Raw genomic sequence first — 22,760 nt, forward strand, 5'->3', positions numbered from 1 at the left:
AGATGCTTCAAAGATATGAAATACTTCTTCTAGGTTCCTAGTTACAGAACCTAAGAGAAAGAGTTCATGACTAAAACTTAAGAAGAAATTAAAATTCCTTTCAACTAAATAATGGAGGGAAAGACTTGCTAGGCTAGGGAATATCCACTACATTGATTGGAGGATTAAGACAAAAACATGAGAAAAATGCATTGCAGTGAACAGGTTCTGACACAGCAGGGGTATGGATTGGATGACCCGCTAGGTCTCTTCTCTTAGTAATTTATGATTCTTTCAGATTTGCCTGGAAAATGGTTTCCATTTGTCATTTACTCAAGCTGAACCCCTTCTTCAGCACCCCTCCCAATCCTCCCCATATCTATCAGCAAAAAAAGGAAAAAAAAGAAAAAAGGATCAGATCTGAAATCTTTTTTAAAAAAACTCCCCTTGTCAACCATCCAAGCCTTTGTGTGTGTTATCGATTCAATATTCCACAATTCCATTGCAGGCTTAGCAATAGAAGCTAGAAATACAACCAGGCTTATTTTGAAGATCCAGCATCGCATATTTTACAGAAAAAGTATATTCAGAGGGAAAGGGAGAGCTTTAATATGAGGTTTTTTGAATAATTGTATGCAGTTAACTGTTTATATTGTAAAATAAAAATAAAAATGAGTAGACGGCAAATTCATTTGGCTAACTGGAAGAAAAATAAAGTATGTACCAGTACTTGTCGTCGGGAAGCTCTTGGTTTGTTTGGCACATGGAACAATGGCAGCAGCCTTGCCCTTGGTGCTGCTCTCTGACTATTCTAAAACGTCTCCTCTGAGCCAGAATACACTGGCTGCTACTGATCATGCTGTGAGACACCTGCACTGGCTACTAGGCTTGTCATGATGCACAAAACCCTACCATCTTCAGCTTGACATTGTGCACGTTATAATTATTCATCCAAATGAATATGTCAGAGCAGCAGCAGCAGACCTCTCATCAGAGCACAAGAAAAATACATCAAAACATTATCAACCCAGCAGGAAGACAGGGACCATAAGGAAAATTACCCATTTTTAATACAGATGCCATAAAGCCATGTCTATTATTATATATTAAAAAAAGAGGTGGGGGGACAACCATCAAGCTTAAAGTCCAAAAGTACTAGAAGATGATGAAATAGGAAACAGCTGTTAGGTAAAAAGAAATCAATTATGGCACATGAAATCTATTTACACTCTCTTTAACAAGAGTGTGCTTGTATTCTAACATTGACACTTGCACTGCTGGAGTTAAGGGTCTTGTCAATGTTTTTATTAAGGTGACCTACAGATGTTAGAATTAAATACCTATCAAGCATTAGAACATGCATGCTGAACACCCAAAATATCTAGAACAAGAGACAACCAGGCTACATATTGTTTTTCATTACTCACAGAGAGAAGAAAACAGCAAAGAATCTTTCAGAACAATCAACCTGGACATTTAGAATCAAGGGGTACAGCCAGTTGACCTTACAATTATATTCTGGAACATCAAATTTGTAAAACGTTTTATCTGAAACATTAACTGCCTGATTTTTAGCAGGCTGAAATCTGGATAAAAATGAAAATATTTAGCTTGTCAAATAATATAAGTAGAACAAAATGTTGCTGAGTAGAGTGGTAGTGTTAACTCCTCCTCCTGTTTTCCAGGTTTTTGCCCTCCCAACAGTCAGTCAGTATTCTGTGGCTACTGAACCTGCTCTGCCCTCACTAAGGTGTTGCGCATTTCCCAACTCTTTTTTTTTCCCCTAAGAATTTTTTTTTACTTCTCCAAATCTTGGGACTTTCCTGACCTGTTTGATTCTTCTCTCTTGTGTGTGGATGGTGCAATTTTGGCTAAGTACCATCACTCACCACTGAACATTGGAAACAGAGGGACCGAGTGGGCTCTGCATTTAAATGTTACAGTGTGGAATGCCTCTGCTTGGTCTGAGCCACTCCATTCTATTCCATCCCCATCCAAGACTCAATCAGAATTGCATGCTCACCAAGCATGTTCAATTCTCACTGGGATGTTTGGGTTCCCCCCCCCTTGTTCTGGAATTCTTCTGACCCATCCCAGCTACATTAAAATCTTTTGATTTCTCCAGTGATGACTACAGACAGCTCTCACTTCGGTCCTTGGAGATATCTCAAAAAAAAAATTCAATGTGAACCAGGAAACAACCTGTCCGGACAAGAGGTTTCTTGCCTACTCTGTCTATCTCTAATTGGCCCTGTTTGCACATGATGGTAAGACAGAAGTCATGGCTTGCCATGAACCATCAGAGTGCTAGTACATGCTGCTGAATCACTCACATTTCATCCTGCCCTAACTGGAGCCAGGAGCAATGTACCGTGAGCTTTGGCTTGCTGTGACGCCATGGTTTATGGTTTAATGTGACATGCAAATGCCCTCATTGTCTCTCCTCTTGTTTTCCAGCCACTTCATTCTACCATCACCCAACCAGTTCTTAGACATTTTCCCTCATCCCCCAAATGCCTTGCCACTGAGTTATCATTGAGATATTCTGGATTCTCCCCCTTTGGTTTTCTTTCACCTTAAACGATTTGTACTGTACCCGTGAAAACCTTGACGTTAGCCCAGGCCAGCTGAAACCTCTATCTCACGCGTGGGTGGTGCTATATCCACCCAGCTGCCCTGGCCTCCTTCAGGAGCAAGGGCAGGATATAAATTGAATAAATAATAATTAATACATCCATGCAAGACCAGAAGCTACAGTAAGAAAGGAGTTGTAGGTGGAGAACTTCAGGCTGGAGAATGCAGAGTAGAGCACAACTTGGAGACTGAATAAGGAACAGTACAAATTAATCCTACTGTCTCAACTTAAGGAAAGGATACACACCACCATTCCCTTCCTTGATTAGATGGCCCCTATAGTGCTCAGTGGGTCATCTAGGGCATTTGGATATTGAGTATAGATTGCATTTGCAGCCCTTGTGTAATATTTCAGCAAATCTGTGTACCCTGAACCTTCACAAACCACACAGCCATTCACAACAGAGCTTTATAAGAAAGTGTTTGTGCTGTTTGGTAAAGCACCATCTTCTCTGATGATACTACATAAAAAAGCAAGAAATTTCAATGTGAGAAACTTTTGGAAAAGTATTTTGCATTCTTGCCAGAGGGGGGCATCCCATGAACAGCACAAACTATTAATTCTGTACAAATAATTTATGGTCCTTGAGTATCTATATTTAACAGGGATGAAATGATTCCTACTAAAGGATGGTTTTACCCAGTTGGACTGTAGTATGTATAGCCATAAAAACAGTAGCTTTCCATAAAAATAATTTTCCATGTGAAAATCTTATATTAAATTAAAATTTAAAAATTCTCAGCCACCTTTAGACTTCTCAAAATATCTGTGAATTCATATTAGATTTTTGCTCACAGCATAGCATTTTAACATCAGTCAGTGTGTTGTACACAAACAACCAGGCTGATAGTATGGAAGAGTCAGTGAGGTCAGCAATTCACCTTGAACAGAAACTGAAATGTCTGGAAATGGCCATTACTTGATTTTTCTTTCTGTCTGAATTAACAGAAGCTATGCAGTCCTCAGCTGATGGTGCCATCTGGGTGTTTATTTATTACTAAATTTATATCCCTCCCTTCCTGACAGTAGCAGCCCAGCGTACCAATGTAGTATGTCTAATGTATTATTATGGTCATATCACAATTAGAAACACGGAAATCTGCCTTATACAGAGTGAGACTACTGGTTTATCTAGCTCAGTATTAATATACTGACTGGCAGCCACTCTCTAGGATTTTTGAAAGTAGTCTTCACCAGCCCCATTTGGAGATTCCAGAGTTTAACCTGGGACCTTCTGCATTCGAAGCGCATGCTCAACCTCTGCACTCTGCCCTTCCCTTGTTCAGTTTTCCCATACCACATCTTGTTACACAAATGTAATTAACTCTATACAGTAGCTGAGTTCTGAATTTTTTTAAAAAAAACAAACCTGGGATTTATCTAGAAACATCATTGCTGGATAAGACCAAAGGCCTATCAAGTCCAGCATCTTGTGTCCCAGATGCCCACGGAAAGCCCATAAGCAGAACCATGAGGGAAGTAGCCCTCTCCTGCTGCTGTTTCCCAGCAACTGGCATGCAGAGGCTTACCGCCTCCAATCCTGGATACAGCATATAACCATGATAATTAGCAGCCATATCCTCTATGAACTCATCAAATCCCATTTTAAAGCCAAGTACAACAGAGGAAGCAAATCTTGGGATATACAGGCTATCCTCATTAATAGGAGACAAACTTGTCCTCATTGTCTGGGAGAAGCAAGAATTCCAGAGGGATACAAATGCCTAACTCTCCGCCTGATTTACCTGCTAACTGTAAACCATGTGCTTGTATTTGATCATCAATTAGTTCTGGCAAGAACAAAAGCATCTTCCCATCTTTAGCCTACCAGTAGATTAATTAACAATTGTTTGCATTCCTTAAGAATATGAGAGAACTCCAATGGTACATCTCACTGTTCTGTACTCAGCTTTCATAGTCTAGACTAAAGATGCCCATTTTGATGGCTTCCTGGCCCTCACTGTTGCCCCCTAAGACCACCCTATGTATCTTGTGGTGGGAAACGTGTATCATTGTATCTAAGCTCATTCAGCATACCATCGTGTTTTGGAATCCTCTCCTTCTGCTAGAAACAGTCCCTTTCACCTTTGTCTCATATAATCCCTCCTCTTAGGTAACAAGAGTTTTAAAGTGTTTGCCCGCAAGGGATGTTGTTTAATCTTCCCAGAAGCTCAGATGTTGTCAGGCTCCTGGACAGGTTGCTTCAACTCCATTTAGCCACCCTATCTTCTTCCTTTCCCGTTCCCTTGCCTCCTCTCTGTGTTTGTTTTCCTTTGGTTAGTCAGGGACCTTAAGGGAAGATGAATCTGCACACTCTTTCTCTTGGTCATTTTTCTACCTTTCACTGTTTTAGAAGGGTCCTAAAGAACCTCGGCTGCCTGTCTAGGACTACAGAGTTGTAGGGCTTAGGATTGACTATTATTTATTTATTTTGTTAGTTGCCTTATACCTAGTGGTCTCTAGGTGACTTACAACACATTTTAAAAAATACAATATAAAACAAATTTAAAAGCATACAATGTTCAAAATTTAAAACCCAAACAAAAAGGACTAAGGCAGCATACCAAAAACCAGTTTCCCCATAACAGCCAGTCTTCTTTTCAATTTTTGCATACTGTGAGTAGTACCAGAGGAGGATGCTTAGCCACTACAGAAGCCTTTGTATCCAGCCACAGCCCTCAGCCCCGAGTCATTGTGAGTCTCAAGGAAATTACTCATTGTCCATTTCTCATTGGAGCAGGTAATTACTAATATTTCAATTTTTCTGCTCTTTTCTATCCCTTCCGTTTCCCTGATACTGCTGTGTTTTGCATCTTCATGTGCCCCAAACTACAGTGCAAAAAGATTTTCTTCATTTTAAATCAGAGCTGTGATGTAAATAGTTAAAACAGAGTATATTTGGTTAAAGAACTGCTATCACTGTTGTAAGCAAGTCTTTTTGCTGTATTTCATTATTTGCTTTACATATTCTATATTGTATCTTTAATATTGTTTAGTTGTAAGACCCAGGGAATACTGATGGGTAGCTATTTAAATTTAACTAATAATAATAATATTCATTGCCAGCAGCCTAACATGAAAGGAGCTGGAGCCAGCCAGTGGAATCTTGGACTTTTCTTTCCACAGCTGAGCTCCATGTCATAGCGCAAGTTGCATTTGAAACAGCTCTGACTTTTGAAAGCAGTTTGCTGTGAGGAATGCGAGGTGGTGCCTGCAGAAAAAGTGACCAGTGGACTCATGGCTCTAGTTTCATGGCTCTTTCGATTTTATCTCATTAATATTAAATTCAGGATCATGTTTATTTTATTTACTTATTTAACAGAATCTATATATCGCTTAATCATCCATAAACTTTAAGTGGTTTACACAGAATATAAAATGTTCACTAAATTAATTAATACTTTTTCTCATACAAGGGATAATAGGAAGAGGGTCCAAACTTTATGTTACATAAGATGCTAGCAACCAGCTGAATAGGTATGTTTTTTGTAACTGGAAAAAAAGGTGAAAGGCTGCTTACCCGTGGAGTCCAAGAGATAGAGAACTGGACTGGTAAGTCCACAAGACAATCTGGTGGTTCTGTAGGATACTGAGAGGGGAGAAATGAGCAAGACCATTATTTTTACACCTTACGAGTGATTTTTTTGCAGAACACACACACACACACAGGTAAATGCAACTTGAATGAACCTGGCATACTGGGGTTTCATAGCAGACTTCTCTAGGAAGCACAGAGAGTCGACAGGGAAAACATCTCTACCTTATGTGCTTCCTACATATTTTAGTTTTAAATAATCCATTTCTACATATGCAAAGGCAAAGTAAGACATTTTCTTGTCAGGAAAACCTCCTGGTCACTCGCCAGAGTTGAGCCCCCTAAGTTCGCTTAATCTTAGTAAATATTCTAATAATAATACTTCTTGTAGCACTGCTCAGCATTTTCCCCACTACAACCACCAACATATTTTACATGTTACATGCAAGGAAGATAACCCAACATATGAGTAATTAAAATGCTCCAAACCTGTGGGAAGAAAACAAGGGATGACATCCAACTTCGCAGAAGTTAATATTTGCATTTTCACTGATTTCAGTGATTGCATGTGTAAGCACAAAGTGTATCCGCTGTGTACAAGCAAGTCCTAGTGATATCGGTAGGACTCATACATCAACTGAACACAACACAGAAAACCAAGTGTGGTTGAGAGTGAAACAGGAGCACTGATGAAAAGACCACTACCTTTTCCCTAATCCACCTTAACAAAACTCATGATTAATACAAGGCAGAACACGAACATTTGAGGTGTTAAGAAGAAGCGAGGTTAAATATAAATACAACTTCCAAAATGAATCCACCCAACATTAATCCTGGATACTTGCCACCTAATACTCTGAATGTATTACCTTTCTACTTTGTTTTCTAATGCTATGGTCCCTGCTAAACTTAATTCAGTAGTAGACCACGTCCAATTGGCTTTTATGGTAATGAAGTTTAGCTTCTCTATAACTTTAGATCCACTTCTGATAATCTTTCACTGATTCTCACACCTGCTCCTCACCTATGCTACACTTAAATTTATTTTTATTTCTCTGGCTACTTGGTATTCAATTTTACACTTATATTTTATTATGCCTACCATGCTTTATGTTCCCTGCTGTACTTTCAATTTTTAAAGGAAACTTTTATGGCTCACAAAAGCTCTTATGCTTTGTCATTTTATCATACATTTTTCAGTCAGTTACACTAATGACTTTTGAACAAGTTAGAAAATGAAGAGTCAGATAGGAAAGCATGAACAATTTTCTTCCTCTACACACCATGTATTTTGGACAGAAGGTTGGGTTAAGTCATCCCAGTTCCTGAAAAGTTCTTGAACCTACAGAAAACAGTTTGGGTTGGGATGCGCAGATTATTAGCTTTTCAGTCTTTAATTCATTAAGAAGGAAAGGACTGACTAAAAACAGAATAGCGATGTAGTCCAACATTTAAAAAATGTCACATAAATGGAAGGAAAAAAGGGAAGAACAGTTAAGTATGTGATTCTGAATGTGTTTATTCATACGTTCAGGGGGATTTACTCCCTGTGGTTAGAACTGCAGTTATGCAAAAGAAACAAGTACTGCTTAATGTATGCTTAAGTACTCCAGATTTCCTGGAAGTCATACTTCTGCAATTCAGTTACATTTATGTAAGACCTAACTCATGTGTTTTATGACTAAAATGCACACACACGTGCTCAAGCTTGCATTTATTTTCAGCCTTTTAAAGACAAAATAAAATGAATTGTCCAAGAAACTAATACAATTATTCTTCTGAATTGAAACAACCTGATGTCAGTTAACCTTCTGCTTTCCTTTTACATAAGTCATTGACCACATTCTTTTTCATTTACCAAGAAAGGTGTGGGTTTGATCTATGATTTCAAGAATACAAGTTCTATTTGTGTTTTTAAAGTATTGTTATAAAGTGAGATCAAGACACAACAGAGGGGATTCTGGATTGGGGATAAAAAAGGGTTTGCTCCAGACTTCAATTAAACCTAGATTGTTAAATATGGTAACATGGTATTTCATGTTAGTTATGTAAAAAACCATGGAAATTTTCAACCAATAACCATTTATCAAAATACCTTTTTGAAGATATCACCATAGTATCTGACAGTCAGTGCTCAAATTATAGGAGGAAAAGGAAGGGGCCCTTAATGGAATACACAAGCACCATGCCCTGATTCCCCACCCCAATTTGAGCCAAATCATGCAGTCCTCTAAAAACAGAGTTTAGGAGGTTCCCACAAAGCTCCCTCCTCATTCAAACACTTATATCAATACTTCCGACTGGGAAGTCAACCTCAAATGAACAGTAGAATAATTGCTCACATATTTATGCTGACTATAAGAAGGGGAGGCGATATTCCATGACTTTGTTGCCAAACTGCTATCAATAATAAACCTAGTGCAGTTGCAACACTAGCAATCTGGTAAGGTGATGGGGACCTACCTATAGGCTACCTTCTTCTCCAAATCCCAGTCTTCCCTTATATGGCCTAGTTACCACTGAGGTGGTAAACCTGTGCCTGGACTATACCACTTCAGATTGCAGGTCGAGGCTCACATACTGAAATGTTCCTCCACACAAACAATTAAATGTTAGGGAGAAGGGTTCTAGCTTCTCTTTCATGTGTAGAAATGGGTTTGTATGGAGAAACGTTCAGTCATTTCGCTTCTCTCCAAAAATCTGATGTTGTACAATCCAGATACCAGATTATCATCTCAATGAGATCTAAACCTCTGGCTATTAGCTATCAGAAACCAGAGAATGTGGTGAACATAAATACATAAATGGAACTCTTACTGGATCAGACCAAAGGTCCATCTAATCCAACATCCTACTTCCGACAATGATCAACCAGATGATTCCAGGAAGCACACAAGCAGGACATGAGACTAATAGCCATTTCCTGTTGTTGCTCCCAGCAGCTGATATTTAGTGATGTACTGCCTCTGAACATGGAGTTTCTACTTAGTCATCATGATTAATAGCTCTCTTTCATTAATATGTCTAATCCCATTTAAAGCTATCTAAGCCAATGTTCATAATTACATCTTGTGGTTGCAAATTCTACAAATTATGTGTTATGAAAATAAGTGATTTCTTTTGTCTGTCTTGAATATTCTGCCAATCAATTTCATTGTGTGTATAAACAGAATTCTAGTACTACAGAGCACAAAGGAAAAAGATCTCTATTCACATTCTCCACAACATGCTTATTTTTATAAACCTACATAATGCCCTATCTTAGGATTGTGGGGGTGGGTGGAATTTACATAGACGAAAACAGGAGGGAGAAAGAAAATAAGCCTGTAGCAATCTCTCCATTTCCTTATCATGCTTAGGAGACTGCTAGCATAACATCTGCACCAGGCCAGACAGGAAGGACACAAACTTTTAACACTTTTTAATGTGAAAAGTATTTGGGATTGCTAGAACTCTTCAAAAATCATGACTTTTTTCATACCTTTTAGAATACTATCAGGCAGGATCCAGCCAAAATTGAGCACTTTTCAGTTGCATAAGTCATACTGATGGCAATGAAAGAATTTAACATACACTTCAGTTTTGACAGGATTGTGCCCATACAATTACTGCTTTAAGTTCTTTGCATAAAACTAACATAGAATAAGCATCATTGTCCAGTACATTACATGTATTACTAGAAATCAAACCCCCATGTCACCAAGCACACGTTTTATATATTAATTTTCTCTCTTGGCAAGTTTAAATGCCAGACACATTTTTAAAAAGGACAAACGCAATTGATCCTTTCATCACTATAATCTTGTGAAACAGAGTTGATTGATGACCACTAGGTACAACTGGCAACTTGCATAATCTGGTCACTGCACAGTAAAACTAGTTACTTCCTTATCCAACAACATACTCACTTTAGATAAAATAAAGGTAAGGAGTGCAAAGGTATATGGAGTGCAGAAAGATAGCACCTGTGAATATGTCCAGTTACATTCTCATATAATGCTAATGAGCACTTGGGTGACTACAGGTGGTGGCAGGGCTGGAGGCACAGAGTTTCTTTCACCAGGGCTCTAAGTAGGTCAAATGTGGAAGTGCCTAGTATAACTCAATTGAGTAAGAGGGCACTCAGAGAGAAAAGGGTATATGAATTTTACAGAAGTATCACACCACTAAGCATAACTGGTGAAGAGTCCCTCCTGGTGTATCCTATACAGCCTGCTGTACATACTTGTTGGGGAACCATGATTGTGGCTCAATCCATATCCAGGGAATTGTTTTTCAATGGAATGCCACTTCTGGGTAGACAAAATTTAACTAGGAAACCATCCACCTAATACAAACCTAAGCTTGCTGACTGATCCTCAGACAGAGGGCTTCAAAACTGACTATTGTTTGAAATGGATAAATTTAAACCCTACACCAGGCCAGAAGGATCTGAACCAGTAGAACTATTACTTTTCACTGGTCAATTTCACTGGCTCTTTTTACTTTTCACTGGCTCATTTTGGGTACTAATTGGTTCTTTTCCATCAGAAACATCTACAAGTTGCAACTACGTTGTCCAAATTTAAACTGAAAGCAAAAGCTACCGGTCTTTTAAAAACTATCATTACCATTCTTAAATTGGCTTAAACATACATAAACTTTAATATTACTCAGCTGATCCAACTTCTATAAATATTATTTGAGGCACAAAAATCATGAAAATGTACATCCCCTTTTTCCAGCACTCTCAAAATTCACCTTTGGATTCAATTTCAAAGTGATTGCATGATCCCGGCCACAAGAATCTTCTGCTTTTAACCTGATGGTACTAAAATCAGGATCTACAAACTCAACCCTGGAGGAAGAAAGGAAACAAGTTCTTGTTTAATTTCAATTATAACTTACTCCTATTAGTCTGTTATAAATATATTAATCAGAAATCATTTGTATGACAGCCATTCCTGCTGTTGCAGATTTATCACTGATAATACACCAGTCAGCTGCTTAATGCAGTCATATATCTCTGAGTTATTTACATTATGTGTCAGGGCTCACGCTGTGGTCAGTGAGCACTATGTTTCAGTTTTCCATCACTGGAATCTTTGGCACACACAGCATGTTCTTGTCAGCCTTTACTTATCTACACATTAAACCTCCTGTCAACTATTTGATCCATTTTTGCACTTTTTTAAAGTAGAAGACTTTTGTTCTTGGCTTTCATTCTTCAATGATTTTTTAATTATTATTTATATTATTATATATTATGTGAGCTCATCGCTTTTTACAAAATGTCTCAAAGTGAGTTACAAAGTATTAAAATATAGAACAACTTAACAGTTAATATTCAAAACACAGAATATAATAATAAAAGTGTTTGTTCATCAGCTTGAATAAAAAAAGATTTATCCTATCCTATATAGACCAGAATCATACCACCTTACAATCAAATTGAGATCCAAAAGCCTGGGCAAATGTGAATATTTTTGCCTCTTGTCTACATGGTAGCTGCCAGTGATAATCAGGTACGAAGGGATAGAAGAGTAAGGTTCTGATCCTCTCACTTTGTTTCTTAACCTCTTGTTTCCTAACAGGAACCCAGAAAAAAAAGTAGTAAAAGGCTAACTACCCTAATCGCCATGAAGGAGAATCCAAATTCTTCAACAAAACTCTGTGGAAGAGCCTTTAAATGCAAACAAGATTTGACTTGTAGGTTCTTCTTCAGACAGTTTTTAAAATGCTATGTTAAGAATTTTAATTAATAGGATAGTTATAAAACAAAAGCTATTTAAATGCAAACTGTATTTAACCCATTAGAGTAAATCTGGAAAATATCATTCCTTCAGGAACAAGCGTGTTACATGTACTAAATATTTTCCAAAAGATCACAATTAATAATCATGACATACTTATTCCATCCCAAAGTTTCTATATCTCTGATGAGGCCAGCGTAATAGTCTGGAGGTGGTGTTTCATGCAGTTCCTGTGTTTTTTTCAAAGCAACTTCCTGTTAAAAAAATGTAACAACATGTATTCATCCTACACATTCATTCAGCGTTAAGCAGGTTTACATAGAATGTTGACTGTATTAATTCATAAGGACCCCAATCCAGCTAAAGTTAGCCACAACTAACAGTAGAAATCTATACATCTCTATTCAAAAGACATAAAAAAGTGAGTCATGATTAATTGGAGTTCATTTTAGCAAGACTTGTGAATGCAATCTCATGCATGTTTACACAGAAGTTACAATGTGTTCAATGGGACTTACACCCAGGTAAGTGTACATAGGTTGTGCACATTTACCTTGGGAGCAATTCTAACTCCATAGGGTTTACTTCTGACTACACATGCACAGGATTGCACTGTTAGCCATGACCAACTTTAGTTGAATCTCTAGGCTGAAACAGGAATCCCTTAGACCAGGGGTTCCAAACTGCAGTCCGCAGATAAGTTTTATTCAGGTGGTCCATTGCATGTCTGTAAAAATAAAATTAAAAACCATACAACATTTAGCCCAATGCATTGCACTTGCTACAACAGGCAGAAAAATCATTAAGTGGTCCACCAAGACCCTTAGCAATTTTCAAGTTATCCAGGGGGAAGAAAGTTAAGGAATCACTGCCTTAGACCTTTAAACTGCTTTTGAACTTTCTGATAGAAATCACTCCATGTTTTAATCAGGCATAGCCAATGCATATATGAATACAAATTTAAAGAAAAGAAAAGAGGAAACATGCACCCATTCTGATTAAAAGGACACTATAGAGAGAAAGGGATCCACAAAATGAATATCTGTCTTGATGGAAACACATATTTAGAAAATTCCCAACTGTCAGACAAGTTCCTCCTGGAAATATCATCCAGTTCATACCCTGTATATAGTTCAGAAAATGAAGTTCAGCAGCTACCAGCAAGTTTAACATGAGATATTCTGAAAAATGAAGAGCAGTATGATGGAAATGTCATGACAGTTTCCAACTTTATTTGCAACTTCAAGTTCTATGAGCTGATCAGATGATAAATCTCAGACTTTCATCTTGCCACAATATACTGGCAGCAGCACAACAACCTGTCCACACATAATGGATTGCAAATGATGGCCTAGCCATTTTTTATTTTTTACTTTTTATAAGTTAAAACAGAGGTGTGTGTGATCCAGAGCTTAGGAAGGGGAGGCCACATTTGGGAGGGGGAAATTTCCCATAAAATGATATAATTTTCTGTAAGAAGTGGAGGGGAAAGGATAGCATGAAATTATTGCTGGTGTTTGCAGTTTTCTTCTTAAAAGGGCTACACACACACACACACACACACACACTTATGTGGTACAATCAGAGAGTAATCAACATCTAAAAGAAAGTATAGTAAGTAATAAAACAGTGCAGATATGGAATGAATTATGCTGCTCATCACTAGAAATATCATAACCACTATCCAAGAGGTGTTCTCATGCATCAGTATCATTTTACATGATATTTGCAACAAGGGATGCATTACAGAATACTTTTTCCTTTGAAACAAAACATTGTTGCCTGAACGTTGGAAAAATATGATGTGTTACTTCAAGGAGAAGAATCTAGATATCCTGCAACGAGTAACTGCTGCATATTCATTTTGCTAAAAGCCCTAAGACTAAACTAAGAATTATCAGCAAACAGAAAGACTTTAAAAGAAAAGCATATTAAAACAAATGAAATGTGTATGTACTTTAACTGTAATTGAGGAACAGCAAGATTATTCTATGATAAGGGATGTCAAACTGTGTTATAGCGAGCCTCCTTGGATCTAGATGAAAACTTTCACATTCCCAGATTCTGAAATTTAATACTCACAGAAATGAAACAGTGGTTCTTTTGAAGTTGCAACCAGATTTCACCATGTAATAATTTCTATTCCATTTCTGCTTGGCAATTATAAATCAGAAACCATGGCCATGGTATAATCAGAACAACAAAAAGCATGCTTCTGATTTCAAGCTCTGGAGTTACCTTTACGATGGACGTATAGGCAATGAAAAGAACATTCTTATACTAGTAATACTATACTGTAAATGACATAGCAAAGAACTTATATAAGCAGGTAAATTAATAGAACTACACAGCATCCTATTCCCTCGTAATGGCCAGCAATGAAATAAAGAAGTAACAATTTTCCCCATTCCAATCTGATGCAGAAAGATATTCAGCTAAGGTGCATGCTGTCTATTCAAACAAGACCTATGCAGGGGTTACAAATACCATGAAATAAGCACCTGAGGTGAGCAGTGAGGATGGCTACACAAGCTCTGCCTCCCCATCACTGTTTTTTCACTTTCCATTTGGAGAGTTCTAAAATACATGAGGCAGTGAAAACAACTGAGGGCAGAATGATCACGCTCATCCCCAGTGCCCCCCTCATGGTTCACTTCCAGGCATTTGTAATACCTGCATAGGACTACATTACAAAAGGGACTGAAACACAAAGCTGTATTTGGAAACTTATATCCTAGTTTCTAACTAGGAACTTCCAAAGTGAAGTTACATAAGCAGGAGTATTGTCCTGTACACTGCAGAGCCAACACTATTTCAGAAGGATCATATGAAAAACTGCCACTATTATGGATGACTAGCAAATTGGGTCTCTTGCTTATTGTACAAGTAACAGCAAACAATAAGTAAACAAACTAATATCAATAATCCTCTATATACAGTTTCTCACCAAAATAGTCTTCAACTCCACCAAGAAACTGACTAGATCCAAAGAGTGCTGCAACCTCTGGAAAACACATTTCTTTTTGTTAATTATTTCATGCAATTTGGTTTTGTGATTATATTATTGCATACTATTATACATTAGCCTACTTTTAATCACAGAGCAGATGAGTGATACCCTAAAAGCTAGGCAGCAATCCATTTCTCAGCAGCTGATGACTCACAGTTGAATGTGTGAACCAAGCATTGTATCAGAGGCATTATAATTATGGGGTTTGACCTGAGATGGCTCATACACACATGCAGGTCATTCTTCAATTCTGCAGTCATCAAGCAAGAAGCATGGCTGTATGAACTAGCCCTTAAAAAACAAGTAGAAACAACATTCAAGAACTACTGCCAATCCTTCAATTGGATGATGACTATAACAGTAATTTTAGATCTGGGTTCAATGAATTTGTGGCAAAATTAATTTGAATATGTGATGCAGAAAATAAATTCAAGTGTCACCAACCACATAATTGTTATGCAAAAGGCATGACTGAAGTGATTTTCTCAAAATGCAGACCCACTGTATCATAAGTCAATTGTTTCTTGAGCATGTCTTATTTTAATTAATACTACTTGTACAAAAGCATCTGGATATAGATATGAGATTAGCCATATCTTTCACTCATGGTCCTGCTTAATTTATTTATTTTATTTGGTTTATATCACACCCTTCCTCCCAGCAGGAGCCCAGGGCGGCTGTTGAAAGGCATTTAGTTATTTTTGCATTATTAAAGGTGTTAAGATTATTGGACAATAACCAACATTGTGCAAGTGGACTTCTGCTCACATAGAACTTCCCCATCCTCTCTTTCCTTCTGCAGCCACCTTCCCCGCAACCCTCTAAAACTGCTCCAAAGGGTCTCCAAGAAAAAGTATGCATCCTAAACAAAAAAACCTTTAATGCAGCACAAGAATGCATGACCAATACTGTTATCCATTCACCATCCTCAGATGTTAGAACACCACAGCCCTCAGAGAAAGACTCCCAATCAACAAAGGTTGAACAGCTTCTTCTCCTCATCCAATAGAGACAGCCCCCCACAAAACTTCATTGTGGGATTCACATTCCCCTCCTGTGGGGGAAGGGTCATAACCTGACTCACTTTGGATGTGATCCAAAATCCGTTCACTCTGACGCATTCCTACAGAAGACAACAAACCTACTCTAAGATTTACTTAAGAATAAATGGGTTGTAGGCTGCAAACCTTGTCTCAAATATTTAAAACAACTCAAGCTGTTGGAATTCAAAAAGTCCACCAGCACATTTCACTAACATACCTGCTTTAGAATTTGCTGATATCCATCCAACAAATTTTTCAGGTGCCAGCTGCACTGTATCCTGCAAAATACAAAATAATCCAGATCAAGAAAACTGGACGACTAACATTCAAATAGCAAAAGACAATGTTCTTTCGTAGTTTTAGGTATGTGAGAAGGAAAAACAACACACACACTTCCTTTATTATAAGCAATTTTAGTTTATTGCATATTAAATGTCATTCACTGTAACACTCTAATTTCAAATGAATAACCTTACTAAATGTATTCTATATAAATGCCAAATATTCTCAGAAACAGAGTGCTATATTACCTCATAGGAATTGTTATTTTCAACACAATTTCTAAAGGTGCATAGTAATTAAAGTATGATGTATAACTAATACAAACCATAACCAATTTTTAAACATCCAATTGGTTATTGCATTTTTTCATTAAGCTTCACTTTCTTATATTAAACTTCAGAAAACTGGATACCATTAGAATCAAAGCAGTACATTACAGAACACATTTCTGCTTGTACAATTCTTTCAGAAAGCCGGATACTCCAACCTCTCTCTATCATACTTGGTGCAGGTAGTTTCTAATTCTGACTCTCTGATCACAAGGATGCAAATATTAGCATAATTATAACAAAACATGAAGAAAACCAATCTCCATAAAATTGAAGTTGCTTTTCGTCATTCTAATCCTGAACAATAATAAAAAAAATTCAGCTTATAAAAATCAATATTCATCTACTGAAAATGTTACAAGAACCCTCTGAGATGCTTAAGTATTTTAACTTCCTTTCACCACTGATATTTAATATTTATAACATACTTAAAGCATTACTTAAAGCTCCTATATATTCAGCAATGATGTCACACCAATCTCCATGATGCATGTTCAAAAGCATAATAGGGCTATCAGTATTTTCTACCAAAGGATGCCATATAGATAGATAGATAGATAGATAGATAGATAGATAGATAGATTTCCAGTGGCTATAACGGACTGATATCATGCTTCAGTAAGACCACATCTGTTCCAAAGGACAGAAGAACATGTATCAATCATTGTCTTATTCTAATTAAATAGCTTCATTAACAAGGACTATAATTCATGCTTAAAATGGCTGCTTGCCACATTATATACTGTGCCAACAACTATCAGTAGTATTTTGAAAAAAAATATTGGGGCAAAAATGCTCTCTTTATAACTCCTTTGAAAGTATCTGTCATTTATTTACTTGAAGCCTTTAACCCTGCTCTTCAGTAAGCAAACAAACAGCTCTCAGAGCAGCTTATGAAAATCAGTAATAAGACAGCCCTTGTCCTCAGACTTACAATCTAACAGACACAACATATAAGGAAAAGGGATTAAGGAAGGAGGAAAAAAGCAAACCCAGTCACTAGTTTTTAGTCACAAAGTTCTCATAGCAAAGATCTGCCATGAAAAATAGTTCAGGGAACATGTGATTGGTTCTGTCTACAGTGTCGATTTCAATCTCTCACCTAAGCCTATTATACCAAGCTATTAGAAGATTTGAAATGCATTCTAAGGGAATGGGTGGCAGTGGAAAAGGGTCACGTTAAAGAAATCTGTGTTATTGTGGCAGAGATGTTGAAAAATAAAGCATAAAGAAGCATAAATATTTCAACTTTTATTTATAAAAAGTGGACCAGAAGGAATCATTTCCCTGTAGAAAGGTCAGCCAAATTTTGCTGATTTTTCAGCTGAGCCGATAGTGTCCCTGCTTTCTTTTATTCCCTGTGCTACATTCTGATAGAATGGCTGCTGCCAGATGCCAATTGATAGATACAGTAGGGCCCCGCTTCCTGGCGCATCGCTTCCCGGCGTTCCACTAATGCGGTGGCTTTCATTCCTCATTTTAAAGCTAATTTTGCCACTTTTGCAACATTTTACGGCATTTTCATGCGACGTGCCCCATTATACTCAATGGGGTCCCACTTTACGGCGATTTCCGCTTTACGGCCGGGGTCCGGAACGGAACCTGCCGTATAAGCGGGGCCCACCTGTAAATGAACCGGCTTCTCAGCAGAGCTTATAGTGGTCTTGCGTCCCTTCACCTGAAGGTTTGTGTGCACCTTGGGCAGCATCATTTATTTACTGCTTTCACTCTCAAAAGAAATGCCAATGCATTCATAATATGACCAGCTCAATAAAACAAAGTTAAAATATCACAATAACCAGGAACACATATTAACAGTCAGGGAAATGCCCAGATAAACAGACATGTTTTCAATTGTTGAAGGAAACACCATAGTTCATGGTTGTCCCTCTTCAGTCTTTCCACTCTTTTGATGTCACTGAAGGTTCAGCTCTTGTTTGTGTTCTGCTTATACTTCTTCTCATGGTAACTTCATTCATACTTTGATTTTAAGCTTCTTTTCTGTGCGGATGATATTCAGTTGTATCATTCAGTATAAATAATAAAACCTTTAATAGGTATATCTGTACTTAAACCAGATTAGACCTACCGCATTCAATGGGTGTAAACTAAGCATCAGCATGCAAGCACAAGTAGTTCATTGATAGCAGCTTTAACTGATATAATGGTTTAATATATCTGATCTATGTCGCACATAACTCAGTGTTTCAAACTAGCATTTTAAGATAAACATGCATGAATACTTCATCTATATATCTAGGATGGCACAATTTAAAAAGGGAAAGCAAGCCAGTGTTTACTGACCATTCAGCTTCACTTAAAGGTTTATAACCTTCCTCATAAAATGGGTAACCAATCATTTCTATCAGCTTTTATTCCTGTTTGAATTGAAGCCAAGCTCACTTTCTATACAGCCCTGGATGAACTCAGCTAGACTCAAATGATAGTAGCATAATCGAGTTAGGGCAGGGGACTACATTCCCTCAAGGAGGAAGGTAAGAGAAACCCAGCAGAACCTACACCTTGCTGCTGTGGCCTCCTGCAAAACTCCATCTGCAGGGTTCCCCGGGTGTCAGCTGCTACTCCCTGCAAGGCTTGGGTGCCAGCTGAAGCCAGTTGGGGCTAACAAGGGAGAAGGCAACTGCCAGAGGGTGGGGAAGAGAGCTCCCCTTCATAAGAACCACCTCTAGCCAAGGCTCCCCCCCCCGTGTCAGGCTTCTTTTAACATGTGCCGGGGTATGAGTAGTCGGAGGCCTGCCATTGAGGTAATATTGGGCAGAGGACGTAATAGCGGTGGGAGGCAGACTGGCCGTTACAGGGGAAGGGAAATAAGACATCTTCCTGCTTGCATTCCTTCTAGTCCCCCTTCCAACCCTCGGGACACTGGTAGCTATGCTGGGAACTCCCTGGATCTTACTGTCCTGCTGATGAATGCAAGGTCAGTGACTAATAAAACCACTTTAATTCAGGACTTAATCCTGGATGAATGCGCTGACCTTGTTTGTATTAACCTGGCTAAATGACCAAGGCAGAATAGGTCTCTCCCAGCTCTGCCCACCAGGTTTTGTGGCACTCCAGCAGCCTAGATCCAGGGGACAGGGAAGTGGAGTCACAATTGTCTGCAGGGAATCTATCTCCCCTGTCAGGTACCCTGTCCCTAACACCTCCAGCTTTGAGTGTGTGTCCCTGGCGTTGGGTCAGGGAGCCAGAGTGGGGATTCTGTTGGTGTACCGTCCACCCTGCTGGCCCTGAGCTGGTGGAGCTGGTCTCAGTGTTGGTGTTGCAGTTCTCCAGGCTGATGGTCCTGGGTGACTTCAACATACATGCCAAGGTTAGACTCACAGGCCCAGCTGTGGACTTCATGGCTGCCATGACAACCATGGGGCTGTCTCTAATATCATCTGGACCAACGCATGTGGCAGGACACACACTTGACATTGTGTACTGTTCAGGACAGGAAGAAGGTGATCTGACAGTGGAGGGGTTCTTAGTGACTCCGTTGTCATGGACAGATCACTACCTGACAAGGTTTAGACTTTGGGCCCCCGCAGGGGTGAAAGGCCGATTAAGATGGCCTGCCCCCGGAGACTCATATATCCAGATGGTTTCCTGAATGCTCTGGGGGATATTCCCAGCATGGCTGGCGATACTGCCGAAGCCCTGGTCAATCTCTGGAATACGGAGGTGACCCGGGCGGTGGACACGATTGCTCCAAAGCGCCCTCTCCCACCAGGAAAGGCCCATAATACACCTTGGTTTACTCAAACCTTGGGCCTGATGAAACAGCAGGGACGACAACTAGAGCGACGATGGAGACAAACTTAGTCTGCTTCTGATCACACACAGGCTAGAGCTCATTTTCGAGCCTAGCATGTGGTGGTGATGGCAGCGAAGAAAGTGGACTTCTCTACCACCATTGTGTCTGCTCAGTGTCGTCCAGCGATGCTTTTCCGGGTGGTCCGGGGCCTTTTGGGCTCTGGCCCTACATTAGACCTTGAGCCCTCAGTCGCTCGCTGTGACATGTTTGTAAGGCACTTTGCAGATAAAATTGCTCACATTCGGACTGACTTGGACTCCTCCTTAACTACAGTTGTGCCAGATGTCCTCAAAGCTTCCTCTGGTCATTTTTCTATGGATACTTTTCAGCTGTAAAGCCTGAGGATGTGGACAGGATTCTGGGAGAATTGAGGGCCGCTACTTGTTCCCTTGACCCTTGCCCATCCTGGTTAATCAAATCTGCCAGAGGGGGAGTGGCTCACTGGTTGGCATATTTAATTAACACCTCCCTAAGGGAAGGTTCTACGTCAACATTGTTGAAGGAGGCTGTGATAAGACCTTTGTTTAAAAAGCCTTCATCAGACCCTGCAGATCTGAACAACTTCCACCCAGTCTCTAATCTCCCCTTTCTGGGCAAGGTAATCCAAAGGGTAGTGGCTGCTCAGCTCCAAGTTTTCCTGGATGAATCAGATTATCTAGACCTTTTTCAATCAGGCTTCAGGCCTGGTCATGGGACAGAGACTGCCTTGCTCACCCTGCTTGATGACCTACGCCATGCACCAGGCAGTGGGAGTGCATCCCTGTTGGTGCTGCTGGACCTCTCAGTGGCCTTCGATACGATCGACCGTGGTATCCTTCTGGGCCGTTGAGCTGGGATGGGATTGGGAGGCACTGTTTTACAGTGGCTCTAGTCCTACCTGACAGACAGGACCCAGAAAGTGGTGCTGGGAGACTACTGCTCGACCCCCTGGCCTTTGGCCTGTGGGGTACCTCAAGGTTCCATTTTGTCTCCCATGCTCTTTACCATTTATATGAAAACGCTGGGAGAGGTCATCCGGAGATTTGGAGTACAATGTCATCAATATTCTGATGACACTCAGCTCTCTCTCTCCCTACCACCTGATTGCAGGGAGGGAGTGCTCATCCTAAACCGGTGCCTGGAGGCTGTGAAGGGCTGGATGTGGGCTAACAAACTGAAACTTAATGCAGACAAGATGGAAGTACTGCTGGTCAAGAGAAAAACTGCACCAGGGACAGGGTTGCAACCTGTTCTGGATGGAGTTGCACTCCCCTTGAAGGAGCAGGTTTGCAGTTTGGGAGTCCTCCTGGATCCTGCCCTGCTGCTTGAATATCAGGTGGCTGCGGTAGCCAGGAGTGCTTTTGGCCAACTCAAACTGGTCTACCAGCTGCATCTGTTCCTGGAGAAGTTGACTTGGCCACAGTAACACATGCATTGGTGACATCGAGCCTTGATTACTGTAGCGCACTCTATGTGGGGCTGCCTTTGAAAAAGGTTCGGAAATTACAGTTGGTTCAAAATGCAGCAGCCAGAATGTTAACTGGAGCACAGCACAGGGAACATCACCCCTGTGCTTTATCGACTCCACTGGCTCCCATTTGCTTCCGGGCCCAATTCAAAGTGCTGGTTCTGACCTTTAAAGCACTAAATGGCCTTGGACCAATGTACCTGAGGGACAGCTTACACCCATATGTACCTGCCCAGGGTTTAAGATCATCTGCCTCTGGTCTCCTCTGTGTGCCTGGAGTGAAAGACATTAGACTGACAGGCACACGGGAGAGAGCTTTTTCAGCTGTGGCCCCCAAGCTTTGGAACACCCTACCCCAAGAAGTCCACTCTGCTCCCTGCCTGATGGTTTTCTGGAGACTTCTGAAAATGATCTTGTTCCGGAGAGCCTTTGAGAGGGACTGAGGGTAGAGCCTGACACTGATTTTATGATTCTATGTTCTTCTATGTTAAATTTTACCCTTGTAGTCCCCTTTAGTACCACTCCCTATATATATGTGTGTGTGTGTGTATTGTATTTTATGTATTTTAATTGTATTTTATGTATTTTAATTTATTTTAATGTTTTTGTGATTTTATTGTTTACAATTTTATTATGTACGTGTTTGATTTTATTTTTCTAAGCCGCCCTGAGTGCCCTATTATAGGGTAGAAGGGCGGGATAGAAATATTTCAAATAAATAAATAAATAAATAAAAGGACAACTTCAGGGGTGGCATGTCAGTGGTGTGTAGAGACAGAGACAAAAGTGGGCAGAGTAACAGATCTGACCCTTATCTTGGTACCGTAGGCAACATTCAGCCATGCAAACACCAGAAGTTTATACATACACTCTTCATCAACACAAGCAAGAGGCATCATCACAATTTAATGACACATTTCATCCAGTCAGAAAACTTGAGGAGGGTGTGGA

General features: G+C 39.5%; 1 protein-coding gene across 1 annotated transcript in view; it reads right to left on the reverse strand.

Moving 5' to 3' along the window:
* FANCL (FA complementation group L) overlaps positions 1-22,760 on the reverse strand; it is a 49,131-nt gene that overhangs the window by 9,883 nt on the left and 16,488 nt on the right. The window contains exons 3-7 of the mRNA XM_061625777.1: positions 16,152-16,212; positions 14,829-14,885; positions 12,038-12,135; positions 10,890-10,986; positions 6,135-6,203 (exon numbers count right to left, since the gene is read on the reverse strand). Coding sequence (XP_061481761.1) covers positions 6,135-6,203; positions 10,890-10,986; positions 12,038-12,135; positions 14,829-14,885; positions 16,152-16,212 — 382 coding nt within the window. The remainder of the gene's footprint in view (positions 1-6,134; positions 6,204-10,889; positions 10,987-12,037; positions 12,136-14,828; positions 14,886-16,151; positions 16,213-22,760) is intronic.

The sequence above is a fragment of the Rhineura floridana genome, chromosome 4, assembly GCF_030035675.1.
Source record: "Rhineura floridana isolate rRhiFlo1 chromosome 4, rRhiFlo1.hap2, whole genome shotgun sequence".
Classification (NCBI taxonomy): domain Eukaryota; kingdom Metazoa; phylum Chordata; class Lepidosauria; order Squamata; family Rhineuridae; genus Rhineura; species Rhineura floridana.